The sequence below is a fragment of the Pseudophryne corroboree genome, chromosome 9, assembly GCF_028390025.1.
Source record: "Pseudophryne corroboree isolate aPseCor3 chromosome 9, aPseCor3.hap2, whole genome shotgun sequence".
Lineage (NCBI taxonomy): Eukaryota > Metazoa > Chordata > Amphibia > Anura > Myobatrachidae > Pseudophryne > Pseudophryne corroboree.
The window spans coordinates 20,008,320-20,029,956 of record NC_086452.1 but is presented as its reverse complement, the minus strand read 5'-3'; the positions used below and the strand labels follow the sequence as shown (position 1 = coordinate 20,029,956).

At 51.3% G+C, this 21,637-nt stretch overlaps 1 protein-coding gene across 2 annotated transcripts in view; it reads left to right on the top strand.

Moving 5' to 3' along the window:
* DNAJB4 (DnaJ heat shock protein family (Hsp40) member B4) overlaps positions 1-21,637 on the top strand; it is a 40,697-nt gene that overhangs the window by 6,740 nt on the left and 12,320 nt on the right. For both annotated transcript variants that reach the window (XM_063939013.1, XM_063939012.1), the window contains exon 2: positions 15,144-15,721. In XM_063939013.1, the coding sequence (XP_063795083.1) occupies positions 15,260-15,721 (462 nt within the window). In that variant the 5' untranslated portion in view covers positions 15,144-15,259. The remainder of the gene's footprint in view (positions 1-15,143; positions 15,722-21,637) is intronic.

The window sequence follows — 21,637 nt, the reverse complement described above, 5'->3', positions numbered from 1 at the left end:
ATGGGGGTTATTCCGAGTTGTTCGCTCGTTGCCGATTTTCGCAACGGAGCGATTAAGGCAAAAATTTTCTGAGTAGCTCAAGACTTACTCACAAATAGCGATCAGTTCAGGCAGTTTCGTTCCTGGTTTGACGTCACACACACGCCCAGCGTTCGGCCAGCCACTCCCCCGTTTCTCCAGACACTCCCGCGTTTTTTTCCCTGGCACGCCTGCGTTTTTCCGCACACTCCCTGAAAACGGACAGTTTCCGCCCAGAAACACCCACTTCCTGTCAATCCTGTCAATCACACTAACCGCATGCGCATGGTTCGCAGTGCGCATGCGGTTAGTATTTTAACACAAAATTTAGTAGATTTACTCACGCCCGAACGAAGATTTTCCATCGTTGAAGTGATCGTAGTGTGATTGACAGGAAGTGGGTGTTTCTGGGCGGAAACTGTCCGTTTTCAGGGAGTGTGCGGAAAAACGCAGGCGTGCCAGGGGAAAAACGCGGGAGTGTCTGGAGAAACGGGGGAGTGGCTGGGCGCGTGTGTGACGTCAAACCAGGAACGAAACTGACTGAACTGATCGCTATTTGTGAGTAAGTCTTGAGCTACTCAGAAAATTTTTGCCTTAATCGCTCCGTTGCGAAAATCGGCAACGAGCGAACAACTCGGAATAACCCCCATAATACGATTACTAAAGCTGCCGCCACATCATGCCGTTTAAGAGACAAAGCAGTGATAGCAGCTTCTGCTACCAAGATTGCTGTGTGTGTGGATCTGAGTCCTCAATCAGTGCACTGGACCAGAGCAGCTGATAGGAAGAAGAGACAGGAGCCTTACCATGAGGTGGGAGAACGTGTGCTTAGAAAGTGCAATACTGGTTCTATTATGTTTGTGTAATTATTTATTATGGGATGTATAACCTTTTCCTGACCACTTATTTTTATGATACAGCCTATACTATAGACCAGGGGTGGCCAACCCGCGGCTCTCGAGCCGCATGCAGCTCTTTCATCGTCCGCATGCGTCTCGATCCGCTCCTGGCCACCGCTGCGCTACTTCAATGGACTCTCAGCGGCGTGTGAGGAGAGGGGAGGAGAGCGCAGCGCGCGCCTCTCCTGCCTTGACTCCTGCAGCGATGTCTAGCTTCAATTCGGTGCCTGACCATGAGCCAATCAGAGCTTGCGGTCCGGCAGCTAAGGCTCCTGATTGGCTGCAGGATCGCAAGCACTGATTGGCTCACGGGCAGGCGCTGTATTGAAGATATACACTGCCACAGGAGTCCCAGGAACAGGAGAGGTGCGCGCTCTCCTCGCCTCCCCTCACAGCAGCAGGAATAGCATGTGGGTGGGGGGGGGGGGGCGAGCAATTGTGGGGACGTGTACCTGCCCTGTAGCCATAGCAGGCACTGTTGGGGCAAGTGTATCTGCGCTGGGGGCATAGCTGGCACAGTGGGGGCATGAGTCTCTGGGTGGGGGCATAGCTGGCACTCTGGGGGCTTGTGTGTCTGCACTGGGGGCATAGCTGGCACTGTGGGGGCATATGTCTGCGCTGGGGGCATAGCTGGCACTGTGGGGGCATAAGTCTCTGTGCTGGGGGCATAGCTGGCACTGTGGGGGCATGAGTCGCTGCGCTGGGGGCATTGCTGGCACTGTGGGGGCATGAGTCTGCGCTGGGGGCATAGCTGGCACTGTGGAGGCATGTGTGCCTGCACTGGGGGCATAGCTGGCACTGGGAGCATGTGTGTTTGCACTGGGGGCATAGCTGGCACAGGGAGTATGTGTGTCTGCGCTGGGGGCTTAGCTGGCACTGTGGGGACATGTGTATCTGGCACTGGGGGCATAGCTGGCACTGGGGGGACATGTGTATCTGGCACTGGGGGCATAGCTGGCACTGGGGGGACATGTGTATCTGGCACTGGGGGCATAGCTGGCACTGTGGGGGCATGTGTCTCTGCGCTGGGGGCATAGCTGGCACTGTGGGGGCATGTGTCTCTGCGCTGGGGGCATAGCTGGCACTGTGCGGGCATGAGTCTGCGCTGGGGGCGTATCTGGCACTGTGGGGATATATGTATCTGGCACTGTGGGGATATATGTATCTGGCACTGGGGGCATATCTGACACTGGGGGGACATGTGTATCTGGCACTGGGGGCATATCTGACACTGGGGGGACATGTGTATCTGGCACTGGGGGCATAGCTGGCACTGTGGGGACATGTGTATCTGGCACTGGGGGTATATCTGGCACTGTGGGGGCATGTGTATCTGCACTGGGGGCATATCTGGCACTGTGGGGGCATGTGTATCTGGCACTGGGGGCATATCTGACACTGGCGGGACATGTGTATCTGGCACTGGGGGCATAGCTGGCACTGTGGGGACATGTGTATCTGCACTGGGGGCATATCTGGCACTGTGGGGGCATGTGTATCTGGCACTGGGGGCATATCTGACACTGGCGGGACATGTGTATCTGGCACTGGGGGCATAGCTGGCACTGTGGGGACATGTGTATCTGGCACTGGGGGTATATCTGACACTGGGGGGACATGTGTATCTGGCACTGGGGGCATAGCTGGCACTGTGGGGGCATGTGTATCTGGTTCTGTGGAGGCATGTGTATCTGGCACTGGGGGCATATATTTATCTGGCACTGTGTGGACATATATGTATCTGGCACTGTGGAGGGGGGTATATGTATTTGTCACTGTGGAGGCACCCATTTATTGGTATTTTTATATGTATGTGGCACTGTACTGGGGCATTATATGTATGTGGCACTGTACTGGTGCATTATATGTATGTGGCACTGTACTGGGGCATTATATGTATGTGGCACTGTACTGGTGCATTATATGTATGTGGCACTGTACTGGGGCATTATATGTATGTGGCACTGTACTGGGGCATTATATGTATGTGGCACTGTACTGGTGCATTATATGTATGTGGCACTGTACTGGGGCATTATATGTATGTGGCACTGTACAACATGACTAAAAACGGGGTTATGACACAAGGTCATACTCCTACAAATGTCATACCAAAAGGTGCGCGCACAAAAATGGGGTGTGGCTTTGTGAAAACTAGGCCACGCCCCAATTTTTGGACGCGCGCATGATAGTGGCTCTTGCCCTTTACTACGGATCTTTTCTGGCTCTTTGCCTCTTACTGGTTGGCCACCCCTGCTATAGACCAATCTATAGTGTTACATATTAATACTGTGTTCCATACAGTATCCAGTGTATAAAAAGACCAATGTGTACATTAATGTCCAGGGACGTTACTAGGTTATACCGCTCCCCCAGACTCCCGCACTTGTTCCAACGTTCTGCAGAGTGGGAGATTGTGGACGGCATCTGAAAACCCCCCTCTAGAAATCCTGCATTCGCCACTGTCAACGGTCCCATTCTGTGAGCTTGTGTGGCCCTATCGCTTTGTGGCTGAGCTGTTCTTGCCCCTAGGGGCTTCCACTTCACCATAGCAGCACTTACAGTTGGGGCATCTTTTGCATACCACAAATTTTAGAAAATTACTTGTTGGATTGGTGGCATCCTATGATGGTAAGGTGGCATCCTATGATGGTAAGGTGGCATCCTATGATGGTGCCACGTTGAAAGCCACTGTGATCATTTACTGCTAAGGTTATGACTACTGATACTGGAAGGCTCTATGCAGAAGTTAGGCTGCAGGGATGGGATACCAGCGTCGGTCATATGACCTCCGGCATTCCAAACGCCAGGATATTGTAATTGTATGTATCCAGTCGCCAGCACTCTATATTATATCCAGCAATATCAGTGGGAATAGAAGGATTCATGTGTCTGTATTGCACAATATGTGCAGATTGCGGAGAATGTTTCTCAGATTTGGTCTTGGTGAGACCTGTGTTTAGCTCAATATCATGGTTCCTACTATACATCCAGCATTGATGTGAATTTGCTGGGGTGAAGAGGGACAGTTTGCAGTTGTGCACTTTGGGGGTCATTCCGAGTTGATTGCTCGCTAGCTACTTTTTGCAGCCGTGCGAACACATAGTCGCCGCTCACCGGGGAGTGTATTTTAGTTGTGCTAGTGTGCGATCGCCTGTGCAGCCGACCAGTGCAAAAACAGTTTGTTCAGTTTCTGAGTAGGTCTGAGCTGTGCAAGTGTGCGATCGCATCTACAGCCGAGCGGTACAAAAAAACTTTGTGCAGTTTCTAAGTTGCCCAGAACTTACTCAGCCGCTGCGATCTCTTCAGCCTGTCTGGTCCCGGAATTGACGTCAGACACCCGCCCTGCAAACGCTTGGACACGCCTGCGTTTTTCCAACCACTCCCATAAAACGGTCAGTTGACACCCATAAACTTCTTCTTCCTGTCAATCTTCTTGCGATCGGCTGTGCGAATGGATTCTTCGTTAAATCCATCGGCATGCAACGTTCTGCTTTGTACCCGTATGACGCGCCTGTGCATTGCGGTGCATACACATGCGCAGTAGTGACCTGATCGCTGTGCTGCGAAAAAAAGGCAGCGTGCGATCAGGTCGGAATGAACCCCTTTGAGCAGTGTTTAAATGGACATGAAAAATGTATGTATAGAGGACTGAAGGCGGCCACGGCTGCATAGACTGGAATGGGGAACTTGTTATGTCACCTATAGAGACCAGTAGCGGATCTTGCCACGGGCAAGCAGGACTTTTGCCCGTGGTGCCGCCTTCCGGAGGGCGCAGGGCGCCATCCGGAGGGCGCCGCACCAGGGCAAGATCCGCTGCTGCTGTGTGCCCCCGCTGCTGCTGGCCGCTGCCCCCCCGCTGCCGCTGTGAAGGGAAACTAGACGCGTACGCGTCTAGTTTCCCTTCGTGGAGAGGTCCTTTACTGTGCGGTGCGCGATGACGTCATCGCGCACTGCACATCATTTCAGTCTGTACAGGGGGCGTAATTGACCACGCCCCCTGTATGAAGCCACGCCCCCTATTGCCGCCCGGGGCGCCAGAACCGGCCCTGAGAGAGACAGGTCACTACTCCTATATACTGTAGTACTGTATATACACACACTTCCCCTCTCTGGCTCCCAGCCCAGGAAAACCAAGAATGATACATGATGTCATGAAATTCCAGCACAGATTCTTAACTAATTGCAAACAGCAACTTTGTGCCAAAAGAATGTGTCTGAGAAATACCCAAAAGAAGTGTTTAGGGTGCAGGATTTCTGCCAGGAGGCCGCACTTCCAGCAGGGTGTCTCTGTGCGATCATTGTTGCTAAGCTGCCATAAGGCCAGTAACTGTCTAGGTAGGTCATTCACATCTGATCGCTAAGCAGCAAATTTTGCTGTCCTGCGATCAGATAGTCACCGCCTACAGGGAGAGTGTATTTTCGCTTTGCAAGTGTGCGATCACATGTGTAGCAGAGCTGTACAAACAGATGTTGTGCAGTCTCTGCGCAGCCCAGGACTTACTCAGCCGCTGCGATCACTTCAGCCTGTCCGGGCCCGGAATTGACGTCAGACAATCCCGTCACTGACCGGCGATTCCCGTTGCAGCCGTCAGTCGGATCTGATTGCCCGCTGTACGAAAACGCACAGCAGCGATCAGATCTGAATGACACCCTAGCTGTTTCATACTTGTGGGATCTCCAACGTTAAAATGTATTTAGTGACACATACAAGTTCAATGCAAAATGGTCAGTGCCTGTAAGGTGTTTGTTTAGCTATTGGGGGTCATTCCAACTTGATCGTGGCTGTGCTACATTTAGCACAGCTTCGATCAGGCACCGCATGTTAGGCCGCCCCCCTCCCCCACCACCGCACAAGTGCAAAAGCACGGCACAGCGGCAATGCTTTAGTGCTTGAAGAGTAACTCCGGGACAGCCAGCTCCTGCGGCTTGCCGGGAGTTAATCGACGCTGCCTTGGGTCGCAGTGCCTGCGTGTGATGTAACGCAGCCGCTGCGCCCCGCGCCCCTGCACGATCTGGCCACGCCTGCTTTGGCCGGACCGCGCCCACAAAACGGCGGCCAAACGCCGCCGTGCTGCCCCCTCCCGCCCAGCGACCGCCTCTGCCTGTCAGTCAGCGAGCAATCAGGTCAGAATGACCCCCATTGTCTGCTAGTTGAGGATGGAGGCAGAACCCATTCAAAACGTATCCCCCCTTTCTTATTTCTCCCCTACACATGCATAAAAAGGGGATCATACATATGTACTGTTATACACCTAGGGGTATATTTACTAAATGTTGATTTTCTTCTAGGTTTTAACATCAATGAAAATCAATCTAAATCGATGTTGAGTTTCAGGGGTTAAAACACACATTTACTAACAGATGAGTTTTTAAATGTTAGTAAATGTGTATCCTAGCCTCACTTTAGGCTGATTTTCATCAATTATAAATTGCTGAAAATCGTCCTTTAGTAAATATACTTTCCTATCCAATGATATCCTCTCTGTACAGTCCCCACATATCCTCACATATTTTCTCTCTCGTCACTTTCCCACCCTCCTGACCCCAGGCCAACATCATTGTGTGACCATATCATACAGCCCACAAAGATCTTTTGCAATCTGGCTGGACCATTGGGGGTCATTCCGAGTTGATTGCTAGCTGAAAATGTTCGCTGCACTGCTATTAAGTAAAAATCTGACACTTCTGGGCACGCGCGACGTACTTTCACAACGGCCGATGTATTTTTACACAAGGTCTAGCGAAGCTTTTCATTCGCAATGGCAGCCGCAGAGTGATTGACATGAAGGCGGCGTTTCTGGGTGTCAACTGACCGTTTTCAGGGAGTGTTCGAAAAAAAGCAGGCGTGGCTGGGGGAACGCGGGGCGTGTTTGTGACGTCAAAACAGGAACTGAAGTCTGAAGTGATCGCAAGCGCTGAGTAGGTTTGGAGCTACTCTAAAATTGCACAATTTTTTTTTGTAGCCGCTGTGCGATCCTTTCGTCCGCACTTCTGCTAAGCTAAAATACACTCCCAGTGGGCGGCGGCATAGCGTTTGCACGACTGCTAAAAACCGCTAGCGAGTGATCAACTCGGAATGACCACCATTATGCAAGAGATAGCATATATCCTTGTGTATCAATGCCTATCTCCCTATAGAGTGAAGCGTGTGAGCAGGGCCCTCCTACCTCTATGTCTGTCTGTTACTACCCAGTTTTGTTTTATCACTGTTGTTTCTAATTATAAAGTGCAACGGAATTTGCTGCGCTATATAAGAAACTGTTACTAAATAAATAGTATTTATACGGCGTGAGACCAAGATGAGATGTGTAGCATACCGTATTTTTCTTTACATTTTGCATCATATTACATATGTACAGTTGAGTCACTGGGCTGCGGCTCTTTATGTGGCCTTGTTATCTGGCGTCACTGGAATGTGATGATATTTAGGCCGCGGTTTATGGCCATTGCTGCGATTCCAGCGAGATAACCACTAGATTTAAAGCGGCAAATGGTTTTAAGGGAATACCAACCTGGTTTTACCTTTGAAACAAAATGTTGCTTTCAGTTCAGTGGCTCTGATCCTCAGTAATGATGAAAGTACTGTCAGGGAAGAGTTACCAGGCAATCTGCATACTGCGTTCCTCTCGTTGCTGGCACATGCATTGATTTCACAAATGCAACGAGACCAATCTGAGAAACGTTTCTTACTGCGCTGGTCCCTGCCGCTGCTTACGCCTGCTGTGTGCGCAGGATGCTATATACAAAACCTTGCACACTCGCCCTGCACCCCTGGAATGCCCTTTTCCCATTACCGCCACCCACGCTGTGTTTATTCCAGGAAATGCCAGGGCTGCGGCCACATGTTGGGTTTTGTCTCTGGAGCCTCTGGCAGTGTCAGTGAGCTGTAGTAACATGGTCCCTGCACTTAATCCTGGGTAGAGATGCGGTATTTGCTTCCCTCCCGGAACGCTCCCATATAATGACTGCTCTATCTGCCACTCGCTCTCTAAGAGGAAATCTATGCCGCGTTGCGCCTCAGTGCCATTGGGCTGCACTGCGTTACTTATGTCCCAAACAGATTTTTTATTTTTTTTATTTGTTCACCTATGCCAGGAACAGATGGGAGCAGAGGTGTAGCTAGGTGCCATGGTGCCCGGAGCAAGGGTATGTTTTAGCGCCCCCCTCCCCTACTGAATTGGGGGTCTGGCCAACGTGTGGTGTTATGTTACATTTGAAAATAAGAAATATTTAAAAATCCTAAATTGATGAAAGGGCTGGTTCTAGACCTTGTGGAGGTAAGGGTGGAAATTTCCTTTGGTTGCCGCCCATGTTTAAAGTAGGGACAGTGCGCATCGAAGGCACCAAAATTTGGGGGCGTGGCTTCCTGGGGAAGGGGTGTGGCCACATAATAATACCTATTCAGATTACACCACACAGTATTGTCTGTTATTCACATTATACTACACAGTAATACCCCTTATACACTTTACGCCACACAGTCAGAGGCAGAACTTTGGGAGGCAACGGAGTCATCTGCCGCCGGGCTCCTGCTCTGAAGGGGGCACCTCTCCTCCCATTCTGTGACACCATTGAATTAAATTAAGTTAATTGATAGCTGCAAATCACACCCTCTTTATTATACTGAATCAGTGCCGTAACTAGGCATTTTAGCGCTGTGTGCAAGAAACGACAGTGGCGCTCCCCCCCCATGTAAGATAGGGGCAGTGCGCGCCGTAGGCGCGTGAAAAATGTATAGGGGCGTGGCTTCACGGGGAAGGGGCGTGGCCACAAAATAATAGCAATTCATACTACGGTGCACAGTAGTCTACATTATTCAAATTACGCTGCACAGTAGCGCCACTACACCAGGTAGAGCCCCTTTTATACATTACAGCAGACAGCGTCCCCCTTTTTACACATTACAGCAGACAGTCCCCCTTTTTACACATTACGGCAGACAGTCCCCCTTTTTACACATTGCGGCAGGCAGTCCCCCTTTTTACACATTACGGCAGCCAGTCCCCCTTTTTACACATTGCGGCAGCCAGGCCCCCTCTTTACACATTGCGGCAGCCAGTCCCCCTTTTAACACATTGCGGCAGCGGCAGCCAGTCCCCCTTTTTACACATTGCGGCAGCCAGTCCCCCTTTTTACACATTGCGGCAGCCAGTCCCCCTTTTTACACATTGCGGCAGCCAGTCCCCCTTTTTACACATTGCGGCAGCCAGTCCCCCTTTTTACACATTGCGGCAGCCAGTCCCCCTTTTTACACATTGCGGCAGACGGTGTCCCCCTGAGAGAGAGAGAGAGAGAAAGAGATACATACTTACCATCTCCCTGCTGGCAGTCAGGCTCCTCGTGCAGCTTCCTCGGTGCAGGCAGTGAGGTGAGAAGGAGGAGGAGGGAGGGGGAGCAGGGAGCCGCAGCAGCGCTATGTCATTGGTAGTAAGCGCCGCTGCAGCATCCCCCTCTCCTTCCGTATAGGCTGCCCGGCGCTGCTGTGGATCCTGGGATGCAGGAACCGCATCCCAGCATCCACAGCAGCCAATACAGAAGGAGAGGGGGATGCTGCAGCGGCGCTTACTACCAATGAAATAGCGCTGCTGCGGCTCCCTGCTCCCCCTCCCTCCTCCTCCTTCTCCACTGCCCGGCGCTGCTGACTTCTCCCTCCACAGCGCGGCGCACGGCGCAGAGCAGAGGCAGCATGTAATGAGTCAATTTGACTCATTACATGCCGCTGGCCGTGCGCCCTCAGGGCAACTGCGCTGTGTGCCAAGCCCACTTGGCACACACGTAGTTACGGCCCTGTACTGAATATACACATTTTACAAGTGTCACACCCAGGATTAGAAACCACAACCTATTACACTGGAAGCAGACACCTCACTGATGAAGCTGTTGCTCCTGTATAGGAAATATGAGAATTTTAACTATATGAAGATACTTCTCTGACAATTACATGTAGCTTCATATAGTTAGAATTCTCATGCTTCCTCTACAGGAGCAAATAGCTCCATCAGTAAAGTGTCTGCTGTCAGTGTAACAGGTCATGGGTTCTAATCCTGGGTATGACTGCCAAGAAATGTGTGATTTAAAATAAAAAACAATTACATGTATAAATACAGTATATAATTTTTTTCAGAACACTCCATACATACACACACACACGCACGCACGCACACACACACACATACATACATACATACATACATACATACATACATACATACATATATTTATCTTAATATAGGAAATAGGGGAGCACCAATATTTATCTTGCCTCCGGGCAACTGGGACGAACTTACGCCACTGCACACAGTAGAGTCCCTTATACACATTACACCACAGTAGAGCCGGTTATATACATTACACCACAGTAGAGCCGCTTATATACATTACACCACAGTAGAGCCACTTATACATGTTGCTCTGCGGATTCTAATGCAGAGAGAGGTGCTGCAGCATCATTGTAGAGAGAGGTGCTGTAGCAGCTGGGGCAGAGTGTTGCTGCAGCAGCCAAGGCAGAAAGAGGTGCTACGGCAGCTGGGGCAGAGAGAGGTGCTGCAGCAGCCAAGGCAAAGAGTGGTATAGCAGGAGAGAAATAACCCTGCTACACAACTACAGGTAGACAGTGAGACATATAAATAGAGTGGGCAGAGCTCTAGCATTTGCTGGCTGTCAGTGTCTCGTGCTATTGCCTCTGGCCTGCCCTGTTCCCTACCTAATCTCTGAGTCCGAGTCAGTGTCCGCCCCCTCTGCTTCTCCTCCTCCTGCTCTGCGGCTCTCTGTACAGCGGCCCGCGGTATAGTGGACGAAGGGAGGGGGTGGTTAGGCGGTGGTGCGCCCTCTTAACTTTTTCAGCGCCCGGAGCTCGCGCTCCACCGGAGCCACCGTCGCTATACCCCTGGATGGGAGTGTGCTCAGTACTGACTATACACCGGCACTGTGCTCCCTACTGTATGGCAGCACCTTTGCTGGTGTATACCGCTAATAATGGGCGCCATTGTCTGCAGTTTGGATTGGTCCCCGTCAGAGAACCTCTCTCAGATGAAAGTGGCGGTGTGTTTGCTGCAGGTTTCCAGTAGCCTCTACCTGAGGATAAGGACTTGTCACAGAGATGATCAGTCACTCCACATACAGTCATGCAGATAGACCTGGTCATCTCTATCTATGTCTGTGTCCATCTGGGTGAGTCTGTGCAGTTGTGCCCGGGCTCTGAGGTCTCCGTATGCTGCCCATGGAAAATGTTTGCCCCACAGTGGCAAATGAAGGATTTCTTAATGGGGGCTTCCAAATGCTTGATTTTAGAGTGCGTGTGCGGCAATCCATAAAGAGGGCATACTCAGGGGCGGATTTAGGGGTCAGGCCGCACCTAGGCACAATATTACTCACATGTCCACTCCTGAGACTCCCCCCTGATGCATCATGGGGGATGTAGCGTTTATTCTGTGTCCAACAACGGCTGACTTGGGGCACTGGAAGTTCTGATACAGCGGGACTGCTGTGCAGCCCCAGCCTGTGTCACCCCTAGGCACGTGCCTCATGTGCCCAGCACTAGGCATAATTAGCATGAAGCAGCTATAAGATACATCATACAGAGTGCAATGTGCTTTATGTCATAATTCCCACATATACAGGGCCTGCGATCACAGTAAACCATTAGATGTGGCGGTAGGGCCACCCTGCCAGAGCTGAATGCTTTATATCAGATGCAGGCACCAATCCACAGCATTGGAGCAAGTCCGGGAGTCTGGGGGAGCGGCAGAAGAACCTAGAAACTGCCCTGGATATATATGTGCACATTACAGTATTAATAATTAACACTATAATTGGTCATTAGTAGTGCACTGCATGTTTTACAGATCTCGTTTATTAATTACTGGACGACGCATTTAAAAAAAAAAGATCCACAGGTGCTAATTAGGTCATTTGTAATACTGAGGAGATCTTTTACACGTGCAGCTCTAATAAAATTGTATTACGTACAATTGCTATAGTGGTCATGGTGTCAGCTGGGGAGGGGGCTTTCCAGGCAACCGGATTTCCCCACCCCCCTGCGTTTTCCTATGCCCCCTTCCTCTGACATAGCTCCATGGTCATAACCAAAATGTATCTAATTTGTATAAAATAAATAAGTGAATATCTTTCCGTTCTTCAGGATAATTTCATATGGCGTTACTATAATAGTGATTTTGCCTGACTTACAGTGGAAGCGTTCGTGCTCTCCGTTGACATATGAGCAGAACTGTGTCTGCACACCTGCATTTCAATGTTGTATATATTCGACGACCATTTATCTAGCACCGTCTAGATAATAGCTAGTATCTGGTTGCTATGGGCAACATCTCCACTTCTACAAAACCCACACTTTAGTAAATATACCATTAAGTATGTTAGCAAGGTATGCACAGGGCCGTCTTAACAGCAGTGTAAGCCCCTGGGCAAAGCAATGCACTGGGGCCCCTACCCATCCTGCACTGGTAGGGGTGGGGGTGCTATCAGGGGCAGCTTTGATGTCCTGCGGCTGGTAGGGGGTGTTCTATCTCCTGCTCACTGTGTAGGACCTGGAGCAGTAATTTCTGCTAATTACTCATTTACTGCACAGATGGTGGGAGATTGGGCGGGAGGAAGTACACTAAACTGTAGAAGGGGCATTGGGCTGAATGAAGGGGCCCTGGTACATGACTTCCAGGGTGGTAGGGGGTGTTTAATACACAGGGAGGGGTGGATAGTGGAGTGGGCTTAATATTCATCATTTTCCGGTGGGAGGGCAGCTTGCTTGACTGCAGATATCTCCAGTTCCTGGAAATAGATTTCTTAGCTTTCAATGGGATAACAAACTAGAGAGTTCCATCTTTCAGGAGGTACTGGGGACACCTTTTAGGAGGTACTGGGGACACCTTTCAGGAGGTTCTGGGGACACCTTTTAGGAGGTACTGGGGACACCTTTTAGGAGGTACTGGGGACACCTTTTAGGAGGTACTGGGGACACCTGTCAGGAGTTACTGGGGACACCTTTCAGGAGGTACTGGGGACACCTTTCAGGAGGTACTGGGGACACCTTTCAGGAAGTGCTGGGGACACCTTTCAGGAGGTACTGGGACACCTTCCAGGAGGTACTGGGGACACCTTCCAGGAAGTGCTGGGGACACCTTTCAGGAGGTACTGGGGACACCTTCCAGGAGGTACTGGGGACACCTTTCAGGAAGTACTTACTGGGGACACCTGTCAGGAGGTACTGGGGACACCTTTCAGGAGGTACTGGGGACTGGGGGATCAGAGTTCAGGAGCCAGAGCAATCCTTAGACAAATATTTTAAACCACATACCAGACGGGTGGAGCTTGAGCAGGGACCAGCTGCTGGAAGGCTGATATCTCTGGTTCTGGGCATTGTAGAGACAAGCTGCCAGTGTCATCCGAAAGGGGAGAGTCCCAGCTTTTGGAGTATACCCTCAGAAAAACTCTACGTCAGACAGAACCTGAGATTTCTGGCTGGGAAGAGCAATAAGTCAGATATCTCTGGTTCCACAGGGCCGATTTTCAAAAATCTAGTACCCCTGGAAAGAGGAGACCCTCAGCTATCAGCCTAGGGCCCTTATACTCCTTGGGCAATAGCCCATTGGGCCCATATGAAAAGACGGCCCTGGATATGCACATACATAGGATGCCAGTGCTGCAACAAGTACCATCTCAGGAGGACCATAATGCACACCCTCTAGCTGGACCTTTTTGGCAGGTACAGGACCTTTTTTTTATGGTCTGTACCGATTTTTGGGTCTCCAAACTTCCATTGAAAGTATAATTTGTACCGATTTTTATGTGTAAAATGTTGGAGGCTATGCATAATGTGCAAAGCTGCCCAGGGCCCCAGGATTCTACGGGCCTTCAAGCCGGTGGGCTGGGCTAGGAGGCATTTACCCCCATCCCGTACGTCTTGGGAGGCAAGTAGAGTATGCTGCCCAGCTTGCTCTGATATACACAATCAGAACAACCACACAGCATTCTGTACCTGCCTTCCACCCTACAGCCAGACGGTGAATGGCTGTCAGCATGCTGATTGGTGGATGACTGGACCTAGCCACCAATCAGAGAGCAGCATTCTCTACCTGACTCCCAGCCTGCAGCCAGACAGTGAATGGCTGTCAGCATGCTGATTGGTGGATGACTGGAACTATCCACCAATCAGAGAGCAGCGTTCTCTACCTGCCTCCCAGCCTGCAGCCAGTGAATGGCTGTCAGCCTGCTGATTGGTGGATGTCTGGAGCTATCCGCTAGTCAGAGGGTTGACAGCCAGTCACGGTATGGAAGCATGTGTAGAGTCGGCATGAGACAGCAGTAGGACATTGCTTTGCCCAATGCCTACAATGCTGTTAAGGTGCCACTGGCTAAAGGCCCATTGGAGTATTTAAGTCACGCCCCTCTATCCATTACCATCCCTTTGATCAGTCTCATACATGTCTATGCCACACAGATGGCATACGCTATACAGAGATTTTGTTGTACAGTCAGGTAAAACACGCGTGGGGTATTCCGAGAATTCACGAATGAAGGTGCCCATGAGATGTATCATGGAGTCATGGAGCCGTGCAGGTCTATATTTTATGGTCACCAAGTTGCCTCATATTGTCCCTGTCTCTAACAGTGATGCTCACATTTTGGGGAAAGTTACTAACTATATAATGTTTGAGTATTGTTATCTTTTTTAATAACAATTAGCAGTATATTCATTATTGAAAAAAAATCTTTTGCAATACTTGCTCGCCATTGCTGGTATAATGCAGTAACGGCGGTTACTTGGTTTACTGTGGTGCGAGCGCTATAGTAGTTATGTTACTTAATGGTGAATACGCTGCATCAGTGATCTGGTATAGGACACACAGGCCCACAATGAGCCAGCTCCGCAGTCAGAACCCCCTCGCTTTGGATGCCTAGTTTTTGGGGGACTAATGGAGATTGTTGTGTAAACAAGGTCACTCCGGGCGCCAGATCAGCGGCACTCTGTCCCGGGAGCCCGTTCTGCACGGCACAAGCTAACAGAGTGTGTGAACGAAGGCCAGCTTTTATATTACGTCACTAGGCAGAAGATAGAATAGATATTTATTATTAGCGTATATTAGTTTCACCACAGGCCGCCTGCGGCTTTAGATGACTTTTACAGGATGTAAATACTGTATGTGTTCAGGTTAATGTATGGAACTTGCAGTGATGTGTTTTTTTTCTTTTTTGTTATTACCCCTATAGGGCTTAAAGGGGGACCTGGCGCCCAAAACGGGCACGAAGGGAACTTCCACTACACTTTCCACGGAGATCCACACGCCACATTTGCGGCATTTTTCGGGGGAGCAAACCCATTTGAAATGTTCTTTGGGAGACGAATGGCCGGAGGCCGGGGGGACGACGAGGACATGGAGTTGGACAATGACCCGTTCTGCTCGTTTTCTAGCTTCGGCATGAACGGATTCCCCAGAGAAAGGAACCAAGTTGGCAATCAGATCCGCCGTAAGCAGGACCCCCCTATTATGCATGAGCTGAGGGTGTCTCTGGAAGAGATCTATCACGGCTGCACCAAGAGAATGCGGATCTGCAGGAAAAGGATGAATCCCGACGGAAGAACGGCACGGACTGAGGACAAGATCCTCACCATAGAGATAAAGAAGGGGTGGAAGGAAGGCACCAAAATCACATTCCCCAAGGAGGGAGACGAGACGCCCATGGCCATTCCTGCCGATGTGGTTTTCGTTATTAAAGACAAACCTCATTCACATTTTATGAGAGATGGTTCAAATATTGTCTGTCCCTTACAGATCAACCTGCGCGAGGTACGTCTCTCCATTTACTGCTTGCTGCAAACAGGTTACCTGTAACATGTAAACTGCTTTTCCTTAGGTTTGCTCACGCCCCATATATGACCCTCAGAGATAGATGCGGCCTCCGAGGCCTGGTAGCCATTTTTACACAAGTATGTGTTTTAGGATTGTGATCGGCCGCCAATTGGGGGTAAGTTAATAAAGTGGCGGCCTTTGCAATACTCTGTTTCTTGGCAGGTATGAACCTTATAATATTATGTGTGAAGGCTGGCGCGTCTTGGACATATTAGTGTCGCTTTATGGGGGTCAGTTTATCGCAGCGGTGCGATCAGGTCAGAACTACGCATGCAAAAGGCCCTCGGTCCACTACGATCAATCAGGCAGAGGCGGTCGCTGGGTAGGGGGGGGTGGGGGCGGAACGGCTGCGTTTGGCCGGTGTTTCGTAGGTGCGGTCCAGCCAACGCAGGCGTGGCCGGACTGAATGGGGGGCGGGCCGCAGCACGCAGCCGCTGTGGGCCGGGGAGCAATGAGTAGCTCCCGGCCAGCACGCTAAAGCTGCGCTGGCCGGGAGCTACTCTTGAAGTGCAAAGGCATCGCCGCTGTGCGATGCCTTTGCACTTCTGCAGGGGGCGCCGGCACTGACATGCGGAGTGGGCTAGCCCTGTGCTGGATGCCCCCCCCACATGTCAGTGTGAATGATCGGAGCTGTGCTAAATTGAGCACATCTACGATCATCTCGGAATGACCCCCTATGTCTTGGGGTCAAACTGTCAAGAAACGACTACTGCAAAAGCCTGTGCTCTGTGGCCCTAATTCAGACCTGATCATAGATGTGCTAAATTCAGCAACCATCGGTATCACAGACATGTGGGGGGATGCCCAGCAAAGGGCTAGTCTGCCCCGCATGTCTGGCTCTGACCCCCCCCCCCCCCCCCCGGCACGGCAGCGATGCTTTTGTACCTGAGGAGTAGCTCCCAACCTGTGCAGCTCCTGCGCGCTGGCAGGGAGCTACTCGTCACTTCCTGGGTCGCAGCGGCTGCGTGTGATTCACGCAGCCGCCGTGGCCTGTTGCCCGGACTGCGCCCCCAAAACGGCGGCCAAACGCTGCCGGCCCGCCCCCTCCCATCCAGCGATCGCCTCTGCCTGTCAATCAGGAAGAGGCGATCACTGTGTAGAGATGCCAATTGTATCTCTGGCATGTACCGGCGCCCAGCGGCGGCAGCGCATGCGCAGTTCAGACCTGATCGCCCACTATGTCAGGGCGCAGGTGAGTGTGATGTCAGCATGTAATAAGCAGGTGCTAGATGACAGAGTGGATGTGATAAAGTCCCCAAGTCACCCCCCAGTACTGGAGACGTAGACCCTTCCCCTGCACCCACTGTGCCTTGTGCCGGGGCTGCAGTCACTTAAGCTGAGGAACGGTCACTGCGCTCTGACAGCTCCTGAATGCACAGAACCAAACGTCTTTATCTGCTGTTATTCCTCATTACGGGTTGAGTCTCCCATATTCAAAATGCTTCTGAGCAGAGGTACTGACCCATAGCACTGACCCATAGCACAGACCCAGAGCACAGACCCAGAGCACAGACCCAGAGCACTGACCCAGAGCACTGACCCAGAGCACTGACCCATAGCACTGACCCCTAGCACAGCACTGACCCATAGCACTGACCCAGAGCACTGACCCAGAGCACTGACCCAGAGCACTGACCCAGAGCACAGACCCAGAGCACTGACCCCTAGCACAGCACTGACCCATAGCACTGGCCCATAGCCCTGACCCCTAGCACAGCACTGACCCATAGCACTGACCCATAGCACTGACCCATAGCACTGACCCGTAGCACTGACCCATAGCACTGGCCCATAGCACTGACCCCTAGCACAGCACTGACCCATAGCACTGACCCATAGCACTGACCCATAGCACTGACCCATAGCACTGACCCATAGCACAGACCCAGAGCACTGACCCAGAGCACTGACCCCTAGCACTGACCCCTAGCACAGCACTGACCCATAGCACTGACCCATAGCACTGGCCCATAGCACTGACCCCTAGCACAGCACTGACCCATAGCACTGACCCATAGCACTGACTCATAGCACTGACCCATAGCACTGACTTATAGCACTGACCCATAGCACTGACCCATAGCACTGACCCCTAGCACAGCACTGACCCCTAGCACAGCACTGACCCATAGCACTGACCCATAGCACTGACCCAGTTGTCAGCCACATAATCCGGATACACTGCTGGGGCTTTTATCAAAGACCCACACACCCCATTACCAGCCGCGGTGCACCCACACACCCCATTGCCAGCCGCGGCACACCCACACACCCCATTACCAGCTGCGGCACACCCACACACCCCATTACCAACCACAGTGCACCCACACACCCCATTTCTAGCTACACTGCACCCACACACCCCATTACCAGCCGCGGCGCACCCACACACCCCATTACCAGCCGCGGCGCACCCCCACACCCCATTACCAGCCGCGGCACACCCACACACCCCATTACCAGCTGCGGCGCACCCACACACCCCATTACCAACCACAGTGCACCCACACACCCCATTTCTAGCTACACTGCACCCACACACCCCATTACCAGCCGCGGCGCACCCACACACCCCATTACCAGCCACAGCGCACCCACACACCTCATTACCAGCCACAGCGCACCCACACACCCCATTACCAGCCACAGTGCACCCACACACCCCATTACCAGCCACACCGTGAGTGGCGGAATCGCTGTGCAGGGTGTAGAGAATTTCTGCCCTTTTCGGGTCCCCGAGTCTGTCTCCTGTCCCATAGAGTAGAACTATGAAAATAAGACCTGAACAATTGTATTATTACAGTGACAACATTTAAAGCAAATTGTTAGAAGGAAGAGGGAGAACCTGTTCCGTGCTAGCACCTGGAACACACAGATCATTGTGGCTGTGATCTGTTTCCCGGGTCACTGTCAGGCAACAGAGAAAGCTCCGGGGGCCACGAGAGATGTGCTATAGGTAGGCTCACCATACTGTCCCTTTAATCCAGAACACTAATGCATCACACAGATTCTGGGGCTGGCTGACTGCAAGCCTGCATTTCACCTGGTTTTAATCAACCACAGAACCTGTGTACTCCTTGAGTGTCCCGGTGTAAAGGGATGGAATGGTAACCCTAGCTATAGGAAATTCTACATGCCACAGGTCTACTCCTTACCTGTAATGTCCCAGTAGAAGTCTCCTGTCCCATAGCGATTGTTGTACTCTCCTGTTCTAGGGCCCTCATTCCAAGTTGACCGCTAGCTGCCGTTGTTTGCTGCGTAGCGATCATTTAAAAAAATGGCAAATCTGCGCATGCATATGCACCGCAATGCGCACGTGCGGCTTACGGGTACAAAGCATCGTGGTTTTGCACAGGTTCTAGCGACGCTTTCAGTCGCACTGGCGGACGCAAGGAGATTGACAGGAAGAGGGCGTTTTTGGGTGTCAACTGACCGTTCTCTGGAAGTGTTTGGAAAAACGCAGGCGTGGCCGGGTATTTGCTGGGCGGGTATCTGATGTCATTTCCGTGTCATTCGTCGTAGCAATCATCTAACAGAATAAGTAACTTCAGGGCTGGTCTTGTTTTACACAAAATGTGTTTGCAGGCGCTCTGCTGCACAGGCGTTCACACTTCTGCAAAGTGAAAATACACTCCCCCGTGGGCGGCGACTATGCGTTTGCACGGCTGCTAAAAGCAGCTAGCGAGCAATCAACTCGGAATGAGGGCCTAGGTTGTCCTAGCAAGATCATCACATACAAGGCTCGGGCAAAGTCATAGTCAGTGTCCGATTATAAGGGTCTGGTGCTTAGTCATGTTTGATGGTCTGGTACACTATTTAATCATACAGCAAGCAGCAGGCATGGGGGTGGGGAGGGGTGAGTAGCAGGTTTGGGCCTGATTCATGTTTGTAAGTAAAGCAAACAAAGCAAGTAACTGTGTCTGGAACAAACCATATTGCCATGCAAGGGGAGCAAATATATATATTGTTCCTGTGCAGGGTAAATACTGTCTGCTTTTGCACGTAGTCCACAAATGCTGAGCAGCTGTATTTTTACACTGCAATTCAGATTTCAGTCTGAACACACCCCACCCAAATGTAACTCTCTGCACATGTTACATCTGCCCCACCTGCAGTGCAGCATGGTTTGGCTGAGTTACTTGTTAATTTGCTTTACTTACAAACATGAACAAGGCCCATAGGGGGTCATTCCGAGTTGATCGCTCGCTGGCTAGTTTTAGCAGCCGTGCAAACGCTATGCCGCTGTCCACTGGGGAGGGTATTTTAGCTTAGCAGAAGTGCGAACGCATGTGCAGCCGAGCTCTGCAAAAACAGTTTGCGCAGTTTCTGAGTAGCTCTGAACCTACTCAGCGCTTGCGATCACTTCAGACTATTCGTACCTGGATTTGACGTCATACACCCGCCCAGCAAACACCCAGCCACGCCTGCGTTTTTTCAGACACGCCTGCGTTTTTGCAGACACTCCCTGAAAACCGTCAGTTGACACCCAGTAACGCCCCCTTCCTGTCAATCTTCTTGTGGCCGCTAGTGCGAAAGAAAACTTTGCTAGAACCTGAGCACAACCACAAAAAGCTTTGTACCCGTACATCGCACATGCGCATAGCGGGGCATACGCATGCGCAGAAATGCCGTTTTCTCTGACGTCCTAGTGGATGCTGGGAACTCCGTAAGGACCATGGGGAATAGCGGCTCCGCAGGAGACAGGGCACATCTAAAGAAAGCTTTAGGATCACCTGGTGTGCACTGGCTCCTCCCCCTATGACCCTCCTCCAAGCCTCAGTTAGATTTTCTGTGCCCGACGAGAAGGGTGCACACTAGGGGCTCTCCTGAGCTCTTTGTGAAAGTTTTAGTTTAGGTTTATTATTTTCAGTGAGACCTGCTGGCAACAGGCTCACTGCATCGAGGGACTAAGGGGAGAAGAAGCGAACTCACCTGCGTGCAGAGTGGATTGGGCTTCTTAGGCTACTGGACATTAGCTCCAGAGGGACGATCACAGGTTCAGCCTGGATGGGTCACCGGAGCCGCGCCGCCGGCCCCCTTACAGAGCCAGAAGAGCGAAGAGGTCCGGAAAAATCGGCGGCAGAAGACTTTCCTGTCTTCAGATAAAGGTAGGCGCACAGCACCGCAGCTGTGCGCCATTGCTCTCAGCACACTTCACACTCCGGTCACTGAGGGTGCAGGGCGCTGGGGGGGCAGCGCCCTGAGACGCAATAAATCGATAGAAAACCTTTTATGGCTAAAATAAATGCATCACATATAACTCCTGGGCTATATGGATGCATTTAACCCCTGCCAAAACATACAAGAAAACGGATGATAAGGACGCCGAGAAAGGGGCGGAGCCTATCTCCTCAGCACACTGGCGCCATTTTCCCTCACAGCTCAGTTGGAGGGAAGCTCCCTGGCTCTCCCCTGCAGTCACTACACTACAGAAAGGGGTTAAAAAAGAGAGGGGGGCACAAATTAGGCGCAGTATAAACAATACAGCAGCTGTAAAGGGAAAAACACTTATATAAGGTTATCCCTGTATATATATAGCGCTCTGGTGTGTGCTGGCAAACTCTCCCTCTGTCTCCCCAAAGGGCTAGTGGGGTCCTGTCCTCTATCAGAGCATTCCCTGTGTGTGTGCTGTGTGTCGGTACGTTTGTGTCGACATGTATGAGGAGAAAAATGATGAGGAGACGGAGTAGAGTGTCTGTAATAGTGTTGTCACCCCCTGGGGGGTCGACACCTGAGTGGATGTACTGTTGAAATTGCGTGACAGTGTCAGCTTTGTATAAAAGACAGTGGTTGACATGAGACAGCCGGCTACTCAGCTTGTGCATGTCCAGACGTCTCATACAGGGGCTCTAA